The 21,742-nt window shown below is 39.9% G+C and overlaps 1 protein-coding gene across 1 annotated transcript in view; it reads right to left on the reverse strand.

Annotated features, from left to right (window-relative positions):
• Positions 1–368: 368 nt before the first annotated feature.
• The window catches only part of SLC30A8 (solute carrier family 30 member 8), a gene marked incomplete at both ends in the record, with an annotated part of 33,111 nt that continues 11,737 nt past the window's right edge, over positions 369–21,742 (reverse strand). Inside the window, 6 exons of the mRNA XM_084229139.1 lie at positions 369–514; positions 1,858–1,992; positions 6,395–6,500; positions 8,762–8,912; positions 13,136–13,289; positions 16,960–17,106. Coding sequence (XP_084085265.1) covers positions 369–514; positions 1,858–1,992; positions 6,395–6,500; positions 8,762–8,912; positions 13,136–13,289; positions 16,960–17,106 — 839 coding nt within the window. The remainder of the gene's footprint in view (positions 515–1,857; positions 1,993–6,394; positions 6,501–8,761; positions 8,913–13,135; positions 13,290–16,959; positions 17,107–21,742) is intronic.

Consider the following 21,742-nt stretch of genomic DNA (forward strand, 5'->3'; position numbering starts at 1 on the left):
CTTGCCACTGATTCCTGATAAGACTTTCATTTGCCCACTCATTCTTGTGATGTGTTTTTGAAAGGAAATGAATTTTTTGTTGCCTGTGATTACACTATAGCCTTTATCTCAGCCTCAGTCAGGAACAATCTATATACACATTCCTATAATTGAACACAGTGACTAATGAATTTATAAACCAATTGATTAATGACTATAAATGCATCTTCATTCACAGTAGATAGAGCTAAATAAATGACAAAATGTGCATGGTACTGTATTATGAACTTCTCAAACCTGCTCCTCTGGTTCCTTATTTCTTATGTCCCAGAAACTTCAGAGCAGCATATATGGCCTGTCAAACTTGGGAAGCTGGCAGTGTGACAGCGCTAGTCCTGGGGGTCTTCACAGAATAAGCAGTCAGGGTCCTGGTCGGCTGGAGATTCCATCTGAATAGTGAGTGAGTGCACAGTAAAGCTGTTGCTGAGGGCTTTAGCAATCTCTCTCCGAACAACCTGGCTGTCCTGGCTGGCTGCTGTTGATAAAGAACCACAGTGAGATTGGCATTGATTGCACACACTTGGGCAACTGCTAAATCTCCAGCTTTGAGTACTTTGTCTTTGACCTAGTGGTGTGGGGCATGAGCAGAGCACTCAGAAGGAACCAGGTTGGCTCTGACAATCAGCTACACTCATCAGACCAGGCAAAGGGAAATGCTGCAGCAAAGCATCCTGTCACTATGGGAACTTGCCCTGCCTGCGGTTCTCTCTAGGGTCAACTCTCCTAGGAGCTGTGTATAGAAGGAGAGAGACGCTTTGGAGATAGTCAAGGTGGAACGATCTCATATACAATCCTACTCACCAGGCCCCAGGGACGACGGGGTTGCAGCCCTTCGATCTAATCAGAACTTATATCAAGGCCAGTGACAGGAACCAGGAAGCATTTAGAGCTCCCCACAGACCTTTCTCAGAGCAGCAGCCCTCAATGCCATCTTTTCTCTTGTCCTGAATGATAGGAAGAGGCTGTAAAGTTCCCTCTGTAGTAAACTGATTGCTTACTGGATTCTTCCACTGCAGTGAAATATGGGTGTAGTGGAGACTATAAATTCCCTGGAGCCAGATCTATGCCTCTCAGTGAAGATGAGGATGTCTGAGAAAGCACAATTCCCAAGTGACCACCACGGGCATTCCTGTGCCCTGCCCCTAAGTAATTTCTTGAGTTACAATTTAGCAGCCTGACATCCTTGGCTTAAGCTGTCTTCTGAGGTCATGAAAGACATTGCACTAACTATTTTCCCAGCTAGCACATGTCATGGGCAAAATAACCTTTCACTTCAGGAAGAAAAATTTAGGGGAAAAAAACAAAACCTAAGAATTATTCACAAGGTTATAGAATTTGTAACCATCCAGTAAAGGAACCTCCATTTATTTCAACTAACACATCTTTTAGCCTGTTAGAACCTTCAGGATGGGACCTGTGTCTCTGTCTTTCCATCTTCAGTAGCAAGCAAAGCAAAGAAGATTCTCAGGGAAGATTTATTGTTGGATTCATCCCTGTGGTTTTAGGGGTAGGGCAACAAGTCAAAACAGGTAAAGCCTAATTTCCAAATCTAAGACTTTGAAGTTCTGAACTTCCAAAGTTCAGAATCGAAGACTTTGTTCTGCCCTCTGCACTTGGCCTCAAGGGATGCCATATCACTGTTTCTATGACAACATCTAGATGTACGATAGTTTTCAAAGGTCCTTGGTAATACAAAACACTTTGCAGTTGTTTTGACAGGCAACAGACAATAAAGGCAGTTCTGCAAAAGGAGGAAAATTACTGACATTACAGGACCAGGACTAAATTTTGTCCAGAGTGTTTACAAAACTTACTGACCTGCAGCAACATGAACTGATAGAATTACTTGGTTCATTGTTAGAGACCAGATGTGCAAGCTGTGCACAGACACCACTCCATCCACCGATAAGATCAGCTCTTTCACGCCATTGTAATTCAGGCTCTTTGGCACACCTGACAAGAGGGGAGAGCAGGAGGTTATTGCTACCCAGCTAATACAACCCAGTAAGACGGCTGAGTGGGGCTGCAGTCCTCAGCAAAACACCAGCTTCTCTCCTCTGTATTGATTCTTCAAATGTTTCCAAATAGGAGTCACCTGGCTATTTCAAAGGGCTTAACATCAACCAGACAAAGAGTACTGGTTGCAGAGTTTACCGTGCAATAACCAACAACAGTAATCACTCTTTGATTTCGGGATTATTATTAAACCAGGGTATTATTAAGCCAATTGTGCTTTTCCCAATTATCTTCACATACACTCTGGAAAGCAAAATGAAATGACATGGGATTTGGAATCAAGTCATCTTTGGTTCACATAATGGCTACAACTATTGCAAATTTTCCCAAATTGTAGGACTTCTCTAATCTCAGCACATTTGTAATTAAAATAGGAGTGATAAAATCAATATGTAGTTCACAAAGTTCTTTGAGGAGTAAATCAGAAAATATGTGTCCTTTGTAAACAGTCATGCTATACAAATGTTAGTTACCCAGTGGCCACTTAGTGAGCTGTGTTAGTAGGGGATTCTGACATTGTAACACCACCTAATTCATTGGTTTATGAAACTTCTATTATGGTAGTTACATCAGTCAGGGTTCAATGTCTGGGTCCCAGAGTGTAATAGTTTGACTGTACTCCTTGTTTCTAAGGGAAGGTGTGGGGCACACAGGAATCAGCCCTTTTTTGGGACAGAAGGGTCTGGGGTGTCCCTAGCCTGGAAAGAGAAAGCTAAAAAAAAAATAGGATCACTTTTTAGTCAAGGATTTACATACAGAAGATAAGAGGAAATGAATGTGTGAGGAAGCTTGCTTTGGTAGCTATACAGAGAGAAATCAAACCAATGGTTAGTTAGAATGATAAAAGATATCAGTTCCATATAGGAATTTAAAAAATCAACTCAACCAGCACAACAATGGGGCAGTCATTTGACATATGATGAGAGGTAAATGCCTCTCATCCTAAGAAGATGCTGTAGAAGAGATTTCTAAGCATGGCTGCTTTTTAGCCTCCACTTCAATTATATTGATATATACACAATGGAAGCACTTGGTATATTTATTAAAAATACATACACTTCAGCTCCATTCCAGTGCTCCTGAAGAAAATCTCTAATGGATGAGAATATGAAACCTATAGACTTTCAGAGTGGTTTTCCATCGTAGATGCATATTAATATCACTAGGGAGATTTTAGAAATAGTGATGACTCGATTATATCCAAAAGCAATTACATCAGAATCTGAGGCTAGGGTCAGCCTTAGTATGGCCATAATTCTATTGGTGATTTTGACCTACAGCCTGTTGAGAAAAGTTGCACCATTTCCAAGTCACCAGGATACAGTGATTCTCAGGTTTGGCTGCATGTTAGGAAATATCAAAGCCTTTCCCCACCCCAGTCGATTTAATCAACATTTCTGTGTATAGAACCTGGGTTTAAACATTGCTGAAAGCTTCCCAGATGCTTGCCATGAGCAAATAGGTGTGAATCACTTGCTTAAAGGAATAGAGAATCCTCTTCCTTCCTTGTGTCAGGATTAAAAAATCTTGTTCATAGGGATTTCCTCCGTGAGCCTAACTTACAATTCTCTGTAGTTGGAGTTTAGTTTAATTTCATTTCATATACCAATGTATTGTTTCATGGAGGTAACACGGCACTGGTCAGCATGTTCTTTTATTCTATGAGCTGCAAAAGACTCCATCCTATAAGCAAATTAAAAGAGTTTTTGGCTCAGCTTAACCATCAAATGTGTGTGGGGTCATGGGTGAAATTGTTATATTGCAATCACTGTAATAATAATACATCTTTATTGAGAACCTACCCCATGTCTAAGTTTGTGCTAAGCACTTTATTTGTAGTGATTATTTCATTTAATAATTATAAGAACTCTATGAGTTAGTTTTCAATGCTATAATTCCTATATAATTTGGGGAGAGGACAGTGGGAGGTAGAAAGGTCGAGAAGCTTTGTAAAGACCATATAGATAAGTGGTAGAGCCGAAAATGTGGAATTCTAAAGTTCATACTCTGAGTGTGAATTGTCATGTAAATGCTAGATTCCAAGTGTTGCAACTCAAATGCTAGATTCCAAAGGCTGCAATCTAATGTCTGTCATCATTGGGGAGTTACAATTGACCTTTAAAGGACTGTGGTCATTCATCTAGGACCCTTGAGATGAAGTCATAAGCCCACTACCATTTGCTCTCTTGCCTTGCTTATCTTTTTTTATGTAGAACACAAGTTCATCATTACTTATTTTAGTCTAGAAAATAATGTTGACAAGCAAAGGAATATGCTTCCCCTGGCCTCAATGTTCCATCAATCTTAGAAAACACTTTTCCTGAAGAAAAGGCTGCCAAGATATTAATGCATCCAGAAAATACCCAAATTAGTGTTAAAAAGTAATTTCCCAGACATACAAATACATGCAAAAGACCACTCAATATCACTCACAATTATGGAACTACACATGGAATCAGTAATATATAGTGTACCTATCAATTAGAAAAGAAACAAAAGTTTGATGATGCCCAATGACAATGAGAATGTGAGGGTATGGGCACTGTCTTGCTTTTGTTGGGAAATAAATTGTTATGGAATCTTTGGTAGAAAGAATAATATTTGCCAAATTTTAGAATGCACATAACTTTTGAGATAGCAATACCACTTCCAGGAATTATGCCACGGATATAAGGTGCTGAAAATATATATGCACAGAATGATAATTATAGCATTGTTTGTAATGTCCATTAAGCATGTAAGCAAGTACATGGATACAGTAGAATACTTTGGAGCTATGAAAAAGAAGGGGGTGTATCTATGTATCTACTAGTATGAAAGATCTCCAAGAAAAAAAAAAAGCAAGGTACAGAACAAAACAAGCATCAATGTAAAATCCTGTTTGTATAAAAAAAAGACATATACACATATGTTTATTTGTGGTATATTGTGTGGATGCATAGAAAGATATATAGGCATCTATTTATGGATCTACACATATTTTTTAGAAAGACATAGATCAACTTATTTATAGGTGTTACCTTTGATGAATGGGGCTGAGAATTCAAAGGCTGGAAAATGGAGAGACTTTTTCTTATCATTTTCTACTTTATTTTAAAATTTTACCAAGTACAAGTATCTTTTTATGCTAATGTAATTTGAAAACTGGGTTTAAAAATTAAGCATCTTTCAGAAATGAGTAACATTGCTGTTTCAACAACTAGCTGCACTTTTCCTTAAGTAAAATAATATAGTCTTCAAAGAGGAGCTATATGGAGAGAAAAAAAATGAATACAGTCATCTCAAATTGTGTATCGATTTGTCTTTTATCCTCCCCTTTAGGTCAATAACTTCCATAATAGCAACAACAGCTGCAGCTCAGCATTTGGCCCTCAAGAAAGGAAACGGCTGCATCTGTGACTTGACAAACCAAATATCATCACCCTGAGAGCAGGAAAGTTTTCTCATTATTCAGTGATGTTGGACTCCATTTTCTGTTTCGCTGTCACCAACACTGTTATCAGCCATAGGGCCCAGCACGAACAAAGCCCTTACACATATGCCCACCAGTGACCACCAACGAAGTGTGAGCCTCCCTGTAGGCAACCTCCCCTGAGACTGTCTCCCTTGCATGCAAACATGCTGGACGAAGAAGAAAACTTCAGCCAATGTCTGGAAACCTGGGCTCATCTGAATGTTTGCTGGGTTGCAACCCTCGAGTTCTGAGCGAATTTTCTAGGTGATGTTCCCAGTGTCCTCATCATGGAATCCCTGAAGTGGTATGAAAAGACTAGTGCAGTGGTTCTCAAAGTGTGGTCCCTGGACAGCAGGATCAGCATCTTATTAGAAATATAAATTCTCAGGTCCCACCCTAGACCTGCTGATTCAGGAACTATTAGGTTAAATTCAGCAATCTGTGTTTTAACAAATGTCCCAAGCGATTGTGATGCCACTAAAGTTTAGAAGTGCTGGACTAGTCTGACAAGGAATATAGATAAAATCCACAATAATTACAATGCTGCCAGAAGGATGCATTTATGCAGTTTTTCTTAGGTCTTTTCTATATTATTAAGGATAGATTTATGTATTTTTCAAACTCTCGCTATCTTCAGTGTTTGTGTGTATTGTTTTTATACTGTGCCATATTTTTGAGTAATTACTGGAGCAAAAACAGACACCAATTCTTTTTATTTGTTCCTATAAGACTAAAATCACAGTATTTGTTTTCCTAAAAATTCCTCATATGTTCCACATTTTCTCTATAATGCAAATTAGCAATGAGTGTACCTCAAGGTTATCCCCTTTTGTGATTACAAGGAAGAGAAAACATTGATCATAATAATAATAAAATCACTCCTACCTTCCATGAATATGATGGAGAAGTCCTTTAAGATAGTGATGGTACTGGCCAAAACCAGGATGGAAAAAACAAATGTGCAAATTGGGTCAGCCATTTTATAGTCTGGCTAGAAAAGATAGGGACTTTGGTTAACTGAATTTGCATCCCCCATGCAGAAAGTCTGATTTATTGAATTAGTAAACCTCCCAGCGTCCTTGCTCCATTTCACTGAGAAACAGTTTCTTTATCCCTTCACCCTCCTGATACTTGACACCCCACTCAAAGGCAAAACTTCCTGGAAACACAGTGCTGCCTTTCAGCTTTAACCTACCAGTGACTATAGCAGGGAGCCCATAGGCCATGTTCTCTCTGGAACTTAGGAAGTAAAGGAATAATATCCTTCATGGCTCTCTCAAGAGAACTGAGCTGACTTCTCTCAAATGAATAAAAGTGCAGAGTATGGAATGAAAATATGCACAAATTTGCACAAGAATCAATGATGTTTTGGCATTAATCATGACGAAAAAAAGGGCATCATCTGTTCAGAGGTTATGTTACCAAAGAAAGGGGGGTACCATGTTCCCCACCCCACTTAAAGAGCCGAGTGGCCAGGGGAAGCTGAATAACATGGAAGGCAGATGGGTTGAGGGGAGAAAAGAAAAAGGAAAAGCTCTTGTTCCTGTGGCCAAACTTGCACCCTGGTACTAGAAGGAGACACAGAAGGAGACACAGAAGGAGGAGAAACATGAAGAGACACTTGGCAAAGATACGTGAGGAGACCAACATGCGACCGTTATCTTGACTTGTACTTTGATTTTGCTCCTTGGGTCCCAGATTTCCCTGGTCGTTTATTTCCTTCTTATGCAATGATGGTCTTTCAGGCCTGGGTAGCCCTGCTTCAGGCCAGCCCTGTTTGGCTGGGCATTTGCCCATAGGAGATGAGGTGTGTGTGTGTTATGTTGGGAAACTATTCCTTAATCTCTTCTCTGTCTATGCATACTAATTCTTTAAAATTCTTTCACACTAAGAATCTGCTTTAATCTTTGTGTGTGCAAATGGTGGGACCCCTTAGAGTATGCAAGTGTGGGGGTACAAGAGGGTCCCCCTTGTTCTCATCTAACAGTTGCATAGAACCAAGGCCTGGATGGACTTTGGTCTTGGTACATGGAATTAGCTTTTTTCTTTTCCTCCAAGTGTGACACATTCATAAGACAGACAACTTTGATGAAATCCTGAGTAGAAACTGAGGCCTCATTGTTGCTTTTTTTCTCCTCCACCCCAACTGAAGCATTTAACTTTAGGGTGAAACACTTGCTATTCTGCCCTTGGTGGCTGTTTTTGGCATAGAGAAGTCCATGCCTGACTGCCTCTAATAAATCTATTTCTTGCTTATATTTTATATATATATATGGCAGAAATAAGACATCAAACCAACATTTGTAAATGTATTCTCAAGCTCCACTAACCCTTACAATTTTGAACTCTGTTGACTTAAATTTTTCAGTGAGTATCTTGTCCAACTGAATTTGGACATCCTTGAAAATTTTATTTGTAAGTTTTCATTTTTCAGTGATGTAATAAAGATTCCCTGCTAACTGGACAATCACGGTATAAACAGCCAGAGATGAATTCTCTTCTCCATTAATCCCCAATCTTCAACTGAACCTACCTCTGTAAGTTCTTAGTATAACCAAATAAAAATCTATAGTAAATATGGCCAGAGGAGGTTCACCCAGAATATATTCCCACTTTCCATTATCACCCTGGCATTTGGAGAAGTTACCTCCTGCTCCAGCTCCAGCCCCCATTTGTGGATGATATAGTTACTCTACCCTTCCCCAGCAAAGCAGTAGGTCGGTTAGACTCTCTTTCCCAGAAATACGAATTTTCAGCAGAGTGAAAAGAATAGAGAAAAAAATCAGTAGGATCACATTCATTTCAGTATGGTGCCTGGGACAGAAGGTGGATAGTTTTTCTGAAATCTACATTTCAAAAGGTGTCGTTATTTCCAACCCTGATTCTGTCCAAGGATACCTCCAGTAAATTTCAGGCAATATATCTACTTCTCGCTTAAAGTGAACTAGAGATCTCTTTGTTATTTACAACCCAAGAACTTTAAGTTATTTCTGATTCCATTGCTGTCCATCTTGACACCATGACAAAAAGAACTGTTTTTTTGAAAGAATGGCAGCTCTGCAACTAAAGACAGAGTTTGCAGGAATTTGGAGACTCGAAGGTTTCAAGCACTGGGTGATTATTTAAACTTTGCAAAGCAGTTTATATAGGCAGACAGAGTCTGTCCACCCTCATTTAAGTTAATATTGGAGAGTCAGCTTATATACTATCTAATCTATAAAGTTGTGGTGTGGGGAAAATAAACACACTTACCTTAAAGTAGATAATAAGTGCACTGGTCAGCACACTGATGCTCTGAATTAGGTCCCCAAGGGCATGCACAAAAGCTGCTCTCACACTGGCATTCGCTTGCACTTCCTTGTGAGTGTGGCCTGAGTGTTTCTGGTGCAAAATCACACTCAGTCTGAAAAAAGAGAACAAGATCCTTGGTAGACCTGAGATGAATTCTTAAAAACATAAGCAAGAATGGAGGAGTTGACAAAAGCACCTCAAATGGCACCAGAATGCCACACAGTTGAAATGCCAATGCTTTAAAAGGTGCTACTTTGGATGAATTTCTAACACAAGATTTTTAATTTCAAAATCATAAAATTTAAATTTTTTTCATAATATCCAAAATTTTTGTCATAAAATTAAATTTTTTTCACCTCGGGACAGGCAACAAAGATTCACTTCAGTTTTTTCATTCATCTACCTAACACTACTGTTTCATGTTACAACTGGGAAGTATCACTTCTTAAAGGAGAAACAAGGATTTAATAAAAAGGATGGGAAATAACATCTTTTGGGATATACTATCAGCCACTGTACTAGGCTTCACGAAGTGAACTTCATCAAGATTGGCTTTTTTAATTTTTCATTTTCTTTCATTTTATTCATTTCCATGAGAATGTGAAATCTGCATAATTCATAATTTCCTAAGGGCCACAGAGAGTGCTGTACTTATGTGTATGTAGCTATTTATCAAGAGAGTCGAATATATTAATGTATTATAAATATTTAAATATCTTGGAACAGACATTAAGGGAAAAAGTTATTGTTTAATATCACGCTTCCCAGTCTACTTGCAAGTAAAGAGTATGCTAAATCTCTGATCCTCACCACAAAGTGGATGACTGCTACCCACCAAGATTTGATCATTACAGAATGTACAATTTTCAGATGAACACTATTTTGCTATAAATTAATTTTCAGTTAAGAGTTTAAGTTTCATTAGAGAGCCTGGTCTGGCTGGCAGTTAAGAGACTCTCTAGATCTGTCATGTATACGCATCACATTGTCATTCATCTTTATAGTCATTTCATTAAAAAAAAGAAAACTTACTTAGGGACTCTCATAGGCAAAGCGCTGTTAAATGCTTGTAGCATAAAAGTGAGTGAAAACAGACATGACCCCTCTCCTGTGTGACTTTAAGTGTGATGGAGAAGGCAGAGGTTTAAAACACACACACATAAATGGAAAATTCAAATTCTAACATTTTGTAAGAACTGGTGCTATGGGATAGGGCAACAGAGGAGCCTTATTTAGTTAGACAAAACAATTGAGCTGGATTTGAAAAGTTAGGTTAAAGTTAATAAAAGGGCTAAGAGAGGAGGAATATTTCAGATAAAGAAAACTGAGCATGTAAAAGCCTCAAGGCGGGCTCTTTCATGGCACAAGGGGTTAAGACGCAACCTGGAAGCTCACCACAGCCACTGCAGCATGAGTTCGATTCCTGGCCAGGGAGCTACCCATGTGGCACAGCAGACCTCTCCTGACTCACATGCTGCTCCCCTCAGCAGTGTATTTCAGTCCATCTGCCTGTTCTGTTCCCCCACTCTGCCTCTGGTGAATCCTCTCACCCCCCACAACTCTTGCCTGTACCCCAGTTCTTGTATGTATAAATAAATAAATCTTTAAAATAAATAAATAAATAAATGCCTTAAGGCTATGGCAATAATTTTTATTCTAGAATCCTTTTGCAACTTCTATTAGAATTTGCCTCCTGATTTTTTGGGTCCCCAAGGAATAGATTTATTCCCAAGTTACTGCTCTGATATTCCTATATTCAGATCAGACAGCATGTAGTAGCAGTTGAAACCTGTAATACAGGTTCCGGGAGAAAATATTGTACTTAGTATCTTTATTTTTTTTTTTTTTAAATCTTTTTTTTTTTTTTTTTATAGAGGCATGTTTTATTTAACTTAGTATCTTTATCCATAAATTACTACCTACTTGCATGGAAAAGTCAATGCTTTTCAATTCCCTTGTCCTTTTAAGTATTAAAAATACCTGCAATTCAGGTCAAAGTTCATAAGCAGTTGCAGTAAAAAGCAGATTTGGATGGTATCTCTTTAGAAAGTCAGACTCAATCATTGAGGTCCCAGATTTATGTGGTAGTTATCTAGGAGTTTCCTTCATCTTCATGAGGCATGGGCACACCTATGAGACTTAAGACTCTGGAGAAACCCTTCATATTTCTACTCATCCTGCTGCCTTGTGGACTTATTGTTCTCATGCAAAGAAGATGCTCTTGACCCCAGTTTGCAGCAGCGAGAGCTCTGGCTATTCATCTCCTGGTGATGATAGATTCGCATTGATCTGCCCCCATTTCTTTCTCTCGGTGCCAACGTGAAACGCATTTTCAAGTTAACCATTGGAAGCAAGGACCAAGTCAGAGATAGCAAATACCACTCCTCCAATGTGTTTAGCTCAGAGACTTTGAGCAATCGGTGACAGAGAAGTGGGAAAAATGGAGCAGGTATCGGGTATAGGGTGTAAGAATGACCGATGGAGATTTTTCAAAGGGGACATGCTCAGATTTCTCTCTTAATTCCAGAGGTCCCACTGTGCCCTCTTAAAAATCAAGTCTTAATGGTCTCCCTGACAGCGCAGCATGAGTTCAATCCCTGGCCAGGGAGCGAACCCACATGGTGTGGCAGACTTCTCCTGTCTCGCCTGCTGCTCCCCTCGGCAGTGTATTTCAGTACATCTGCCTGTTCTGCTCCCCACTCTGTCTGGTGAATCCTCTCACCCCCCACACCTCTGGCTTAGACCCCAGTTCTTTTATGCCTAAATAAATAAAATAAATCTTTACAAAAAATAAAAAGCAAGGCTTATAATGTCATTATTCTCTCTCTTCCTTCTTCACCTTTTAGTATAAGCCTGCCTCATAGCATGTATCATGGTGCATTGTAAGATGGATGGATGATAGAGAGCATGAATTTCCTGTTGCTGCTATAATAAATTACCACAGAATCTTCATGGCTTCGAACAACATAAATTTATTTCTTAAGTTTCTAGAATTCAGAAGTCTAAATTGTGTCTGCAGTACTGCATTCTCTCTGAAGGCCCTAGGGGAGAATTTATTTCCTTACCTTATCCATCTTCCAGAAGTTACTTACATTCCTTGTCTCCTTGCTTCCAGGCTCACTCCTCCATCTTTAAGGTCCGCAGTGTAGCATCTGTACTCATCGCTGACTTCATGACTCTCTTTTTAGGACCCTTGTGGTTGCATTTCACTTACCTAGATACTCCAGAATAATCTCCCTATCTCAACAGTCCCCCTTGACTTAATCGTATTTGCAAAGTTCATTTTTCATGTAGATTAATATATTCAGCAGTTCCAAGGATTAGAATGTGGTGATCTTGGAGGAGCCATTATTCAGTCTACCACAGGTAAGAGAGAGAAAGAAGTACATAGACAGATAGATACACGATAGAGTTTTAAAGGACAGTTGCCCAGAATCAGTCTGTCAAATGGGAAGGAGCCAATCAACCCTAAGATATCAAAGCCCTGGCTTCAAAACTCAACTTTCACAGACAGCTAAGCAGCTTATTTGGGAAAGAAAAGTCCAGTATGGCAATGATTACATGTCTAATAAGACACAATCACTCATAAGGTGGTTTACAGATCATCTGAACAAGAGAATGGAGCAATGGGTGGGAATAGCTCAAAGAGAAATTTTCAATAACACAGGAAGACTTTGTATCACTCAATGATACAAAGATAAGATAAATTGTTTTAAAGGAAATGACTTTCGTTATTGGTTCTGGGAAAATATATAAAAATAATGACCATTCTATGGGGATGTTGAAAAGGAAACGTCAAACATAGAAAGGAGACCAAAGTATACAGGTTTAAGTTCCCTTCAGGGCCAGTTCCCTGGGAACTCATGATCTGTTCATGAGACAACAATTGAGCAGGAGTAGGTCACATCCCATGTGGAATGATCGAGATGCATGACAGAAGAATGTCCAGCAGCTAAACTGTGGATCTGGTGGATCTAGATAAACAACCTGGTTCTATACTGATTGTCAATTTACATAATCTCTCTGACCTTCAATTTGCTAATCTGTAAAGTTGCGTTGTGAACATTAACCTTGATAATATATATCATTTTCTAGCATTGTCTCTGATAGATAGGAGACATTCAAAATGAGAGCTATTTGAAGGTGACATTAAAACACTCTTCCCAGCTTAAACTAGCACGACCAGCCTTATTTTCATTCTTAGGAGCCCTTTGAGTACCCTGACACATGGCTAGCCTCTTCACAAGTGGAAGGATTAAAAACAAAAAGTCCACAAATCTCTTGTACAGACAGGATTAAAGATAAGCCCCTTGGGTAGTTTCAGGGGTGACTTACATGATATTGGCCAGCACCGCGCAACCCGACACGATGATCATTACCGTCGCCTGGATCTGGTAATTGGGGTGCAGCAGGCGTTCACACGCCAGGTACACCAACACACCAGTCACCACCCAAACGCACAGGATGGACAGCAGGGCACCAAGGATCTCTAGAGAGTCAAGCACACAGATACCCGCACACAAGGAATTTATGAATCACCTCTACCCCCCGGAGTCATAGCACATTAATATTGCTTCCCCAGATGAGAAAAAAAAAAAAAAAAAGAGGCTAGAAACTGGTTTACTCAGTGATTTACAAAGCAAATGTATGGATGGATTTTAGCACTAAGATGAGACCTTTAGTGTTGCATTCACAAAACACCAGTCTCTGAGTTCATTATGCTCCCTATTACTAATTTTTAGCAAATTTTTGAAGCTTATTAATTGCTGCCTCCCCTTGCTGTTTTCCTTGGAATTTTAATTTAAACAGGTGTTAAAATGATTGAAACTTATTAGGAGATGAAATAACGAGACACAAAGTAAAATGTGTTTAGCAACTCTTAATTTCACCATAAAACATTTGCAACTTGCCTGTATCAGTACCTTCTGTGGAATAAGATAGTAAAAGTAGACTTCAAATGGTGCTTGATAAAAATGGGTCTCATTTGCCAATCCAATATTATAAATACACAGGCAAGCTCAGAGGAATAGCAACCCTCTAGCTAAATTTGAAGAGCAACAAGAGAAAGCAGTATCAGTATGGAGACACTTGTATTAATATTTAAAGGTAAGATAGTGTTCAATCTGCCCATTGAGCAGAGTATATTCACTCAATTAGGAGTTCCTTGATACCTCACTCTCATCTTGAAATTAACTTTGTTGGTAGATTCCAAGGGTTGATGGCACATCCCATAGTATTGACCTTCCCTTCCTTAAAGCTGAGCTACGTAAGGTGTTTTGTTCTCAGTGTGTAGCTATTATTTCCCAGACTTCAGCTATTTCCATTCAACCTTCATAGTTTTTGCTTTATCCACATACCATTTATCTTAAAAGCCAATTCACTTTTCACACGTAGCTTCTTCCTAAATAGCGTTTTTAATGAGGCTGTGTGTCTGATGTGCTAACTGATTTTCTAGTACATATTAGGATATGTCATTATTGTCCATGTGGCACAGTATTATCTGACTTACAGCCCTGGCACATTTCACTGTGGGAAACAGTGGGAGATGTTTAGGCCATGAATTCCAGTTTCAGACACATAAAGTCTGCCAGTTACTGGCCATGTGATTTTAGACAAGTAACTTAACCTGCTTGAGGCTGTTTCCTTGTCTGTAAAGTAAGTATAGTAAACAGTACATCTAACAGGTGGCATCTGTTATAGGTTGAGCTGTGTGCCCCCCAAATTCATATATTGAAGTTCAAACCCTTAATGCCTCAATGATGACCCTATTTGGAAATAGGATTGTCTTAACTAATATAATTTTTTAAGATAAAATGAAGTCATAATGGAGTAGGATGGGGGCCTCCCCGGTGGCACAGCAGTTGAGCGCTGGGTTGCGAAGCTGCCCGCGGCCTCGGCAGCGCCGGTTCAATCCCCAGCCGCTGGGTGAGGGTCCCACATGGCGCGCAGAACTCTCCTGCCGCCCGCTGCTCCCCTCAGCAGAGTACTTCGTCACTCTGCCTGTTCTGCTCCCCACTCTGGCTCTGGTGAATTCTCTCACCCTCCCGCGCCTCTGATTGTACCCAGTGCTTGTAAAAATAAATAAATAAATCTTAAAAAAAAATGGAGTAGGATGGGTCCATAATCAGACCTGCATGCAGGAGGATAACAGGTGAAGATGAAAGCAAGTCAAGAAATGCCTAAGACAGGCAGCTAACCACCAGCAGGTAGGAGAGAGCTGTGGAAGTGATTTCTTCCACTGTGGGAATGTTCACAGACCTCTTCTGAAACTCGGAGACAATAAGTTTCTGTTGTTTAAGCCCCCAAGTTTCTATCATTTTGCTATAGAATATGTAGGAAACTAATAGCATAGGCAGCAAATCCACCTTGGAATGTTTATACTTTTATCAGTCTAGCTAGGCTATTTAAAACCCCCCTTTGCAGAATATTTAGAGGATTAGGTCCAAGAATTTCCAGTTAGCCAGAAAAAGAGATTGGGTTTGTAGTTTCCTCCCCATGAGAGTCCAGGTCAGGGTATGCATGTCCAAATCTAGACCTGTGGCTAGGAGGGATGGCAAGACTGGAGTTAGAAGGGGAAAACCCAAACACCACACCCTAAAGTCAGGTGTAGGCACTAACATAGAACAAAAGACAGTCAAGAATTGAAAAGTAACCACTTAAAAAAGAGGCCACTGATAATGGCTATCAGGACTGCTCAGAAAACTGTTATTAGAGCAGTTGTCAACCAACCAGCCTCCCCTACGTGTACACAGCAGTGCTGCCCAAGATGGGAGCCACCAATGGCATGTGACTATTTCAATTTAAATTAAGAAAAACAGAAAGCTCCGTTTTTCAGTAACACTAGCCACAATTAAAGTGCACAGCTGACACATTATACTCTCCATTATAGAACATTTTCCCCAAAGTCAAGTCCTGTTGGGAAGCCGATGCTCATAAACTCCCATGGCCAGCATGAGAGAGTACAGGCAGTGTTCCAACAGAATGAGAGAGTACAGGCAGTTTTCCAAATTCTCAGCCCTCCCTATGTTTATAAAACATCCCGTGTTTATGAAACTATGTTGGCCAATGGCACCAGAAAGGGCAAAGCATGTGTGAAAATTTGTATGGCGAAATGATGGCTGCTCTCAGCCAAAGGTACATGTTTTTCAACTATAGATTTGAAAGCACTTCAGCTCACATTGTCACAAATTCTTTCTACTGATGTTTATTGCCTCATCTCTCTCTCTAGGCATTGAAATAAAGATGATTGAAACCAGCCACAAAATGAACTGTTTGGTATAAAATTAAGACTTCCTATCCTTCTAAGTTTGAAAACCCAAGTCCACAATTGTCAACCTATGTGTTATGGTCTGTGTCTAGTTGTGCCTTTAGCTGAAGGCTGACTATGTGAGCATGTGCCACCCTTGTTTGCCCTCTCACCCAATGTGAAAACATGGAGTTGTGACTATTTGTTCACGTGTAAACACAAGGAGAAGTGGCGTTGCAATGTGTGCGTTGGTGAGACACTGGTAGAAATAAACCAGTAAACATTTGTCAGCAAAGAGACCCTCATCATGATCGGGGTCAAGCAATAGCCAAGCAAGGATGAGCAATGACTCAGTCAAAGACCCAGTTCTAAGAAAAGAGAAAAAGTAAAATTTCATTCCCTTCTGTTTTTGTGGTTGTTGATGATTGATTGAGCAAGATGTTCGGCTGAACCATTCACTGAATGGTTAGTGCTGTGTGTGAGCAGGCAAGCTTATATTCTATTCCCAACACCCCTCTGAGAAGTTCTCCAATCTCGCCAACTATCTTAGGCTCTCTGTTTATTTTGCAAATTGGCACAAGCTTACCTAACCATTTACTCTCCCAGATACAGAGCAATTTAATGAATCTCATGGCTGTTACTATAAGCTGAGATGCTCAGGTTGGGATGGTTGTTAAAGTGATGTGTGTGTGCTTGTCCCTAGTAGAGGAAGTACCACTAATCTGGCTGTTCACTGAATTAATACTGAGCACACACCTTCCCACAATCTCGTCTATTCTATCCCATGCACCAGAGATGTGCCACTAAGGAATTTTTGAACAAGGCTTTGCTTTGTTTCTTGCATATTTAATCTTCGTTTGACTTTGACTTTGCAGCTCTATTCTGCTGTGAATGTTCAATTGGTGGGTTGTACCTGCTCGGTGCCATCCAAAGGTCAGCTGCTTGGAAGGGCGCTTTGAAGACAGCCACAAGGAGAAGAGACTGAGCAGGAAACTTGTCAGGTCAATTAAGAGGTGGGCAGCATCTGTGACAACAGCAAGACTCCCAGCAATATGCCCACCTGGGGGGTGCAGAATATTACAGGGGGTTAGGGAAATCCAGCGCGCAGTTAGAGTCATATACATTCTAAATGCACTTGATGAGGCTGTCCCAGACTCATAAAACTGTAGAAGAGAAAGTGTCTCAGTGTTGATTCAATCTACTTCTTCTTCCCAACTTGACAGTAAATTGAGACCCAGATAGTGGATAACATTGAAACATATAGAAAATGAATTTCAAGGGACAGGTCATTTTTAGGAAGCAAAATATAGAGCAAAATATAGAAAATATGGGGCACACTTGGAGATCATCCTGGTTAAACTGGGGCATAAGGACTGAAAAGAGGTAAAACAAGTAGAAGAGACTGGAGAGCTACAGGCCAGGTTTTAGGACTCCCGTGTGCCAGGTTGAGGACCTGGACTTTGCCTGTAAACAGGTGTGGCAATCTGGTCCACTGTTTGATTTTGACTTTCCATTTTACCACCTTCTTTAGCACTTCCATCTGCTCTGCTCATTTCTAGGATCCTCCTGAGCATGAGATCTCTGTTATGAATAGTGGGGCATAGCAAGGCCAGGGAAGGTGCCTTCCAAAGAGATTATTGCATGCACTAATCCAGTGCCACTTAGGATGAGAACTCAAGTCATGCCAGTTCCATCTTATTATTTTTCACCATTTTTTGGTCCCCTTACTCCCATCTGGTTCTCCTTTGAGAAAACACCTCTAGTCTGCAAAATAGAAACCAAAGGAAAACCTTGTTTTTTCTTCCCGTACACGGTTTGTTGTTCAGGAGAAATAACCTTTATTGCTCTTACTACATCTTCTCAGCTATCTGACTGATTGGTCCTCCCAGCAACGGTTTATTGCCTTGTGTACTACAAAGCAAAGGAGACTGTCAGTCATCAGCCCTCCATCATCAGACTCACCTTGTCTCGACTAATGATTAAAAAAAATTACATATATGTCTCATAATTGCAATAATCCCCACAGACTGCTGGCTCTAGCTGTAGTTAATAACCGGTTTGTCAAAGTTTAATGGTCTGAAGCAAAGTAGTCCTCGAGCTTGTTACTGAGCTGTCAGTGCAAAAATCGGAATGATTCATTAGCCAAAAAGCAACATTTTGCTAACAAATCAGCTGTCCTTCCAATTATCCTCTAATGTTCCTCTAACTGCCAAACTTGGGTCTGATAATAAAGCTGTGTTAATAATGCATTATTTCTTGCCCAGAGAATGACTACATGCAGATAAGCAGTGCTCACAACCTCAGCAGTAAATGATTTTGATGATTCTATGAGTTGGGCTAAAACTGTAGCTTAAATCAAGGAAATAAAACCTTACAGAGTTTCTTCAGCAAGCTCAGCTGAGTCAGGAGGAAACTGAGAAAGACAAAGGGGCTGGCTTAGGAGGAAGCATGTTAATATGGAGCCTGGGAACCGAGAACCATATCGCAACCATCAGAGCTGCTTACGAGATCAGTCCAGAACACTGTGGGCAATCATGCCGAATCCCATGGAGCAAACTGTTTGCAAGAAGCAGTTGGCACCTGAACTTGCATTTGCTTCTAAGAACATGGGGTACTATTGACAATTAATTCAATCATCTAGTCAGTATTTACTGTGCCCTTACTGTGAACAGCACCAGGACAGAGTAAACAAAGATAAACAAAGTTAAATAGATCACAGTACCTCTCTTCAATGGTCTCATTGTCTAATGTCCATGGCAACAAAGAGATGCAGCACAGGTTAGGGGATCAGAAAGTCATTCTCAGGGGGAGCATTGAAGAACTCTTACCGAAGAGAGGGTAAAAACTAATTAGAGTGAAGTGGTTTTGTTAGGGGGAAAAGGATGTCCCAAAGCTATTTCCATATAGGCTTTGTGGACTCCACCCCCACCCCAGGTCAAAGCCAAAGACACTGGGAACTCCAAATCCCATAACCACCAAAGGGAAGGTGGCTGGGACCTGAGGGTGGGGTTCAGCAGCCAGGTGGATAGAAAAGGCAGACACGTGGGCTTTGGGGGACCCATTTTTGGGCTCTCCACCAGCTCGCAGCGTCCGGGCAGCTCTGAGAGTGACTTTGGGTTTCTAGGTCGGCGGATCAGGTAGGACGCATTAAAGACTTTATTTCCCTATTTCCCCCCTGAGTTGTACATTTTCCTTATTTCCTTTTCCTTTGTAAATAAACCTTTTATTAACCCTTTTGTGTGTGCCTGTAGTGGAGTATTCATAAGTCCCTTTAAAGCGCGCGGGTGAGGACCCACAGCCAGGAACCTGTTTAATATCGGGGTTGCTCTATAACAGTTTTACTTTTTTCCAAGAAAAGATATAAGCAGGAACAAAAAAAGAGAAATGAAAGACTATAGCTCCTTGGTGGAAAAGCAGGAGGTATAGAATGTTTGGAGGAATAATAGGAATGAGGTTAGATGGGTGGGTGGAGCAGACTCTTGCACGCCACGCTAAAGAATTAGAGTGTTATTCTATGAGTGTAGGGAATCTTGATGATTTAGAGACAAGGTTGTAACATGTTCAGATCAGTATGAAGGGTGAGGTCTTTGCCAGTATTATGGAGGCAACTTGAAAGCAGGAGAAGCTGGAGGCTAAGACACAAATAGCTTTACTTCGCAGTAATGGCAAAGGAGATTGCATTCCAGGCATGAAGGAAGGCAGTAGCAGTTGTATTTCTGAATTACTTGGCAAGGTCTAAAGCACAATGCATTTGTAACAAGTAGGATGGTGTGTGAAGAACTGAGTCCTGGAAACAACTCTACTTGGTGCCTGTGGGGCAAAAATGACAATAGGAAAACCCAGGAGCCAGTGGACCAGGGTCGCATATTCGTGTCAAGTGTAGGTACTTTAAGGTACAATGATTGTTTTGCATAGAATGAATACACAGCTAAAACAAAGGAGTCTTGTAGGGAAGTAGTAAAAAAAAAAAAAATTCAAGCATATCTAGTGGCCAGATGGTAGCATGACTGGAAAGCCAAAATAAGAATTTTTCATTTTGTCCAGGAATCCAGAGCTTCTCAATATATTAATCTCTACTCACTTGGGGCAACCTACAGGACCAATCACAGAGGAAGACCCTGACCAGTCTCTTCCTATTATTAGCACCCTTGTCAGCTTACCCCAAAGCTCAGTAAAATGTCTTCTGCTTGCCATGATGGGGGAAAGGTTGTGAATTAGGCAAAGGGGAGCTATTGAAGAATTTTGAAGACAAAATTAACATGACGAGAGTAATGTTTTAGGAAAATCAGTTCGCTACCAAAGAAGTTAAAATCCCAAGTGATTATCTGTCAATAGCCACCTAATTCCATTACTGACAATACCACCTTTAGAACTCATAGGCAATAATTATTAGGAATGAGAAGTAAAAGAGTTTGATTTGCTCAATCAAAGTGAATAGTTTCCCATTTCATTTCTAAGACTATATCATTTGAAAAGCAAAATGACTTACCCTGGCCCTAGAAATTATGTGATATCACTTATTTTTGAAAGCTTTGACTAGATGGTAATAACCATCTAGTAATAACCATCAAATTACCAGCACTGAATTTGCCTTGGAAAGGATAAATTTAAGTACTTCTCTAGTTTGTAAAAGCTATGAAAATCTGACATATAGGCTTCTAGAGTCTATAGCTTGAAGAAACAAATTAATTTTGATTAATAGCTGTTAAAGTAATAATAATAATAATAACAATAAAAATAGCTTAGCATATTCTGTTTTTTTCTAGTCTCAGATTATTTTAATTTTAGCCCTCTTTGGGGGCAAAAAATAGAAAATGAAGTCAAAATATTGGTAACATTGTAATGGGTAACAGTGGGAGGGAGCTATTGTAAATAATACTGCAATAAACAGAGTTGCAGGTTTCCTTTCCAATTAGTGTATTTTGTGTTCTTTGGGTCGATTCCTAGAAGGAGAATAGTAGGGTCATATGGCAGATCCATTTCTAGTGTTTTAAAGAACAGACAGAGATAAATCTTGAAAGCTGACCTTAGATATGAGGTAAGCAGGAGGGGGAAGGAGGAGAAGTGGGGTTGGGAGGGGTGAAATGTGAGAGAGGGAGCAGGGAAGGGCACAAGGGAATATGGTGATGAGTGACGATGGTGCTTTGGTGGTGGAAGAACTACAATGACCACAGCTGAGGGGAAAAATTATATAGTGTCCCAGAACTAACAAGAACAATATAAGAAAAAGTACCAGATTTAAATTTTTTAAATGATAGTAATAAATGGCTCTGTCTGTATTAAAACAAATACATAAACTAATACACCAAAACTTTGAAATGAGAGATGTAGACTATTTTGTTAAAAGCAGAGATACCATATTCATAGGGTGGGTGTGGGGGACGAACTGAGTATTTTAAAGACCTTTGTGTTCCCAAATTAAATTATATTCTAATAAAATCAAAATTATATTTTTGATAGAACTGGACAAAATGATTCTCATGCTTAATGACAATGGTAAATAGGAAAGAATAGCCTCGCCTTTTTCCAGTTAAATGAAGAATAATGAGGAAAGAACAACAGCTATCGTAACATATAAATTTACATTAATTAAATATATTATTGCTGACAGAAAGCATTTCAGTCTATCTGCCTGTTCTGCTCCCCACTCTGTCTCTGGTGAATCCTTTCACCTCCCACACCTCTGGCCTGTACCC

Source organism: Talpa europaea (genome assembly GCF_964194135.1).
Source record: "Talpa europaea genome assembly, chromosome: 3".
NCBI lineage: Eukaryota > Metazoa > Chordata > Mammalia > Eulipotyphla > Talpidae > Talpa > Talpa europaea.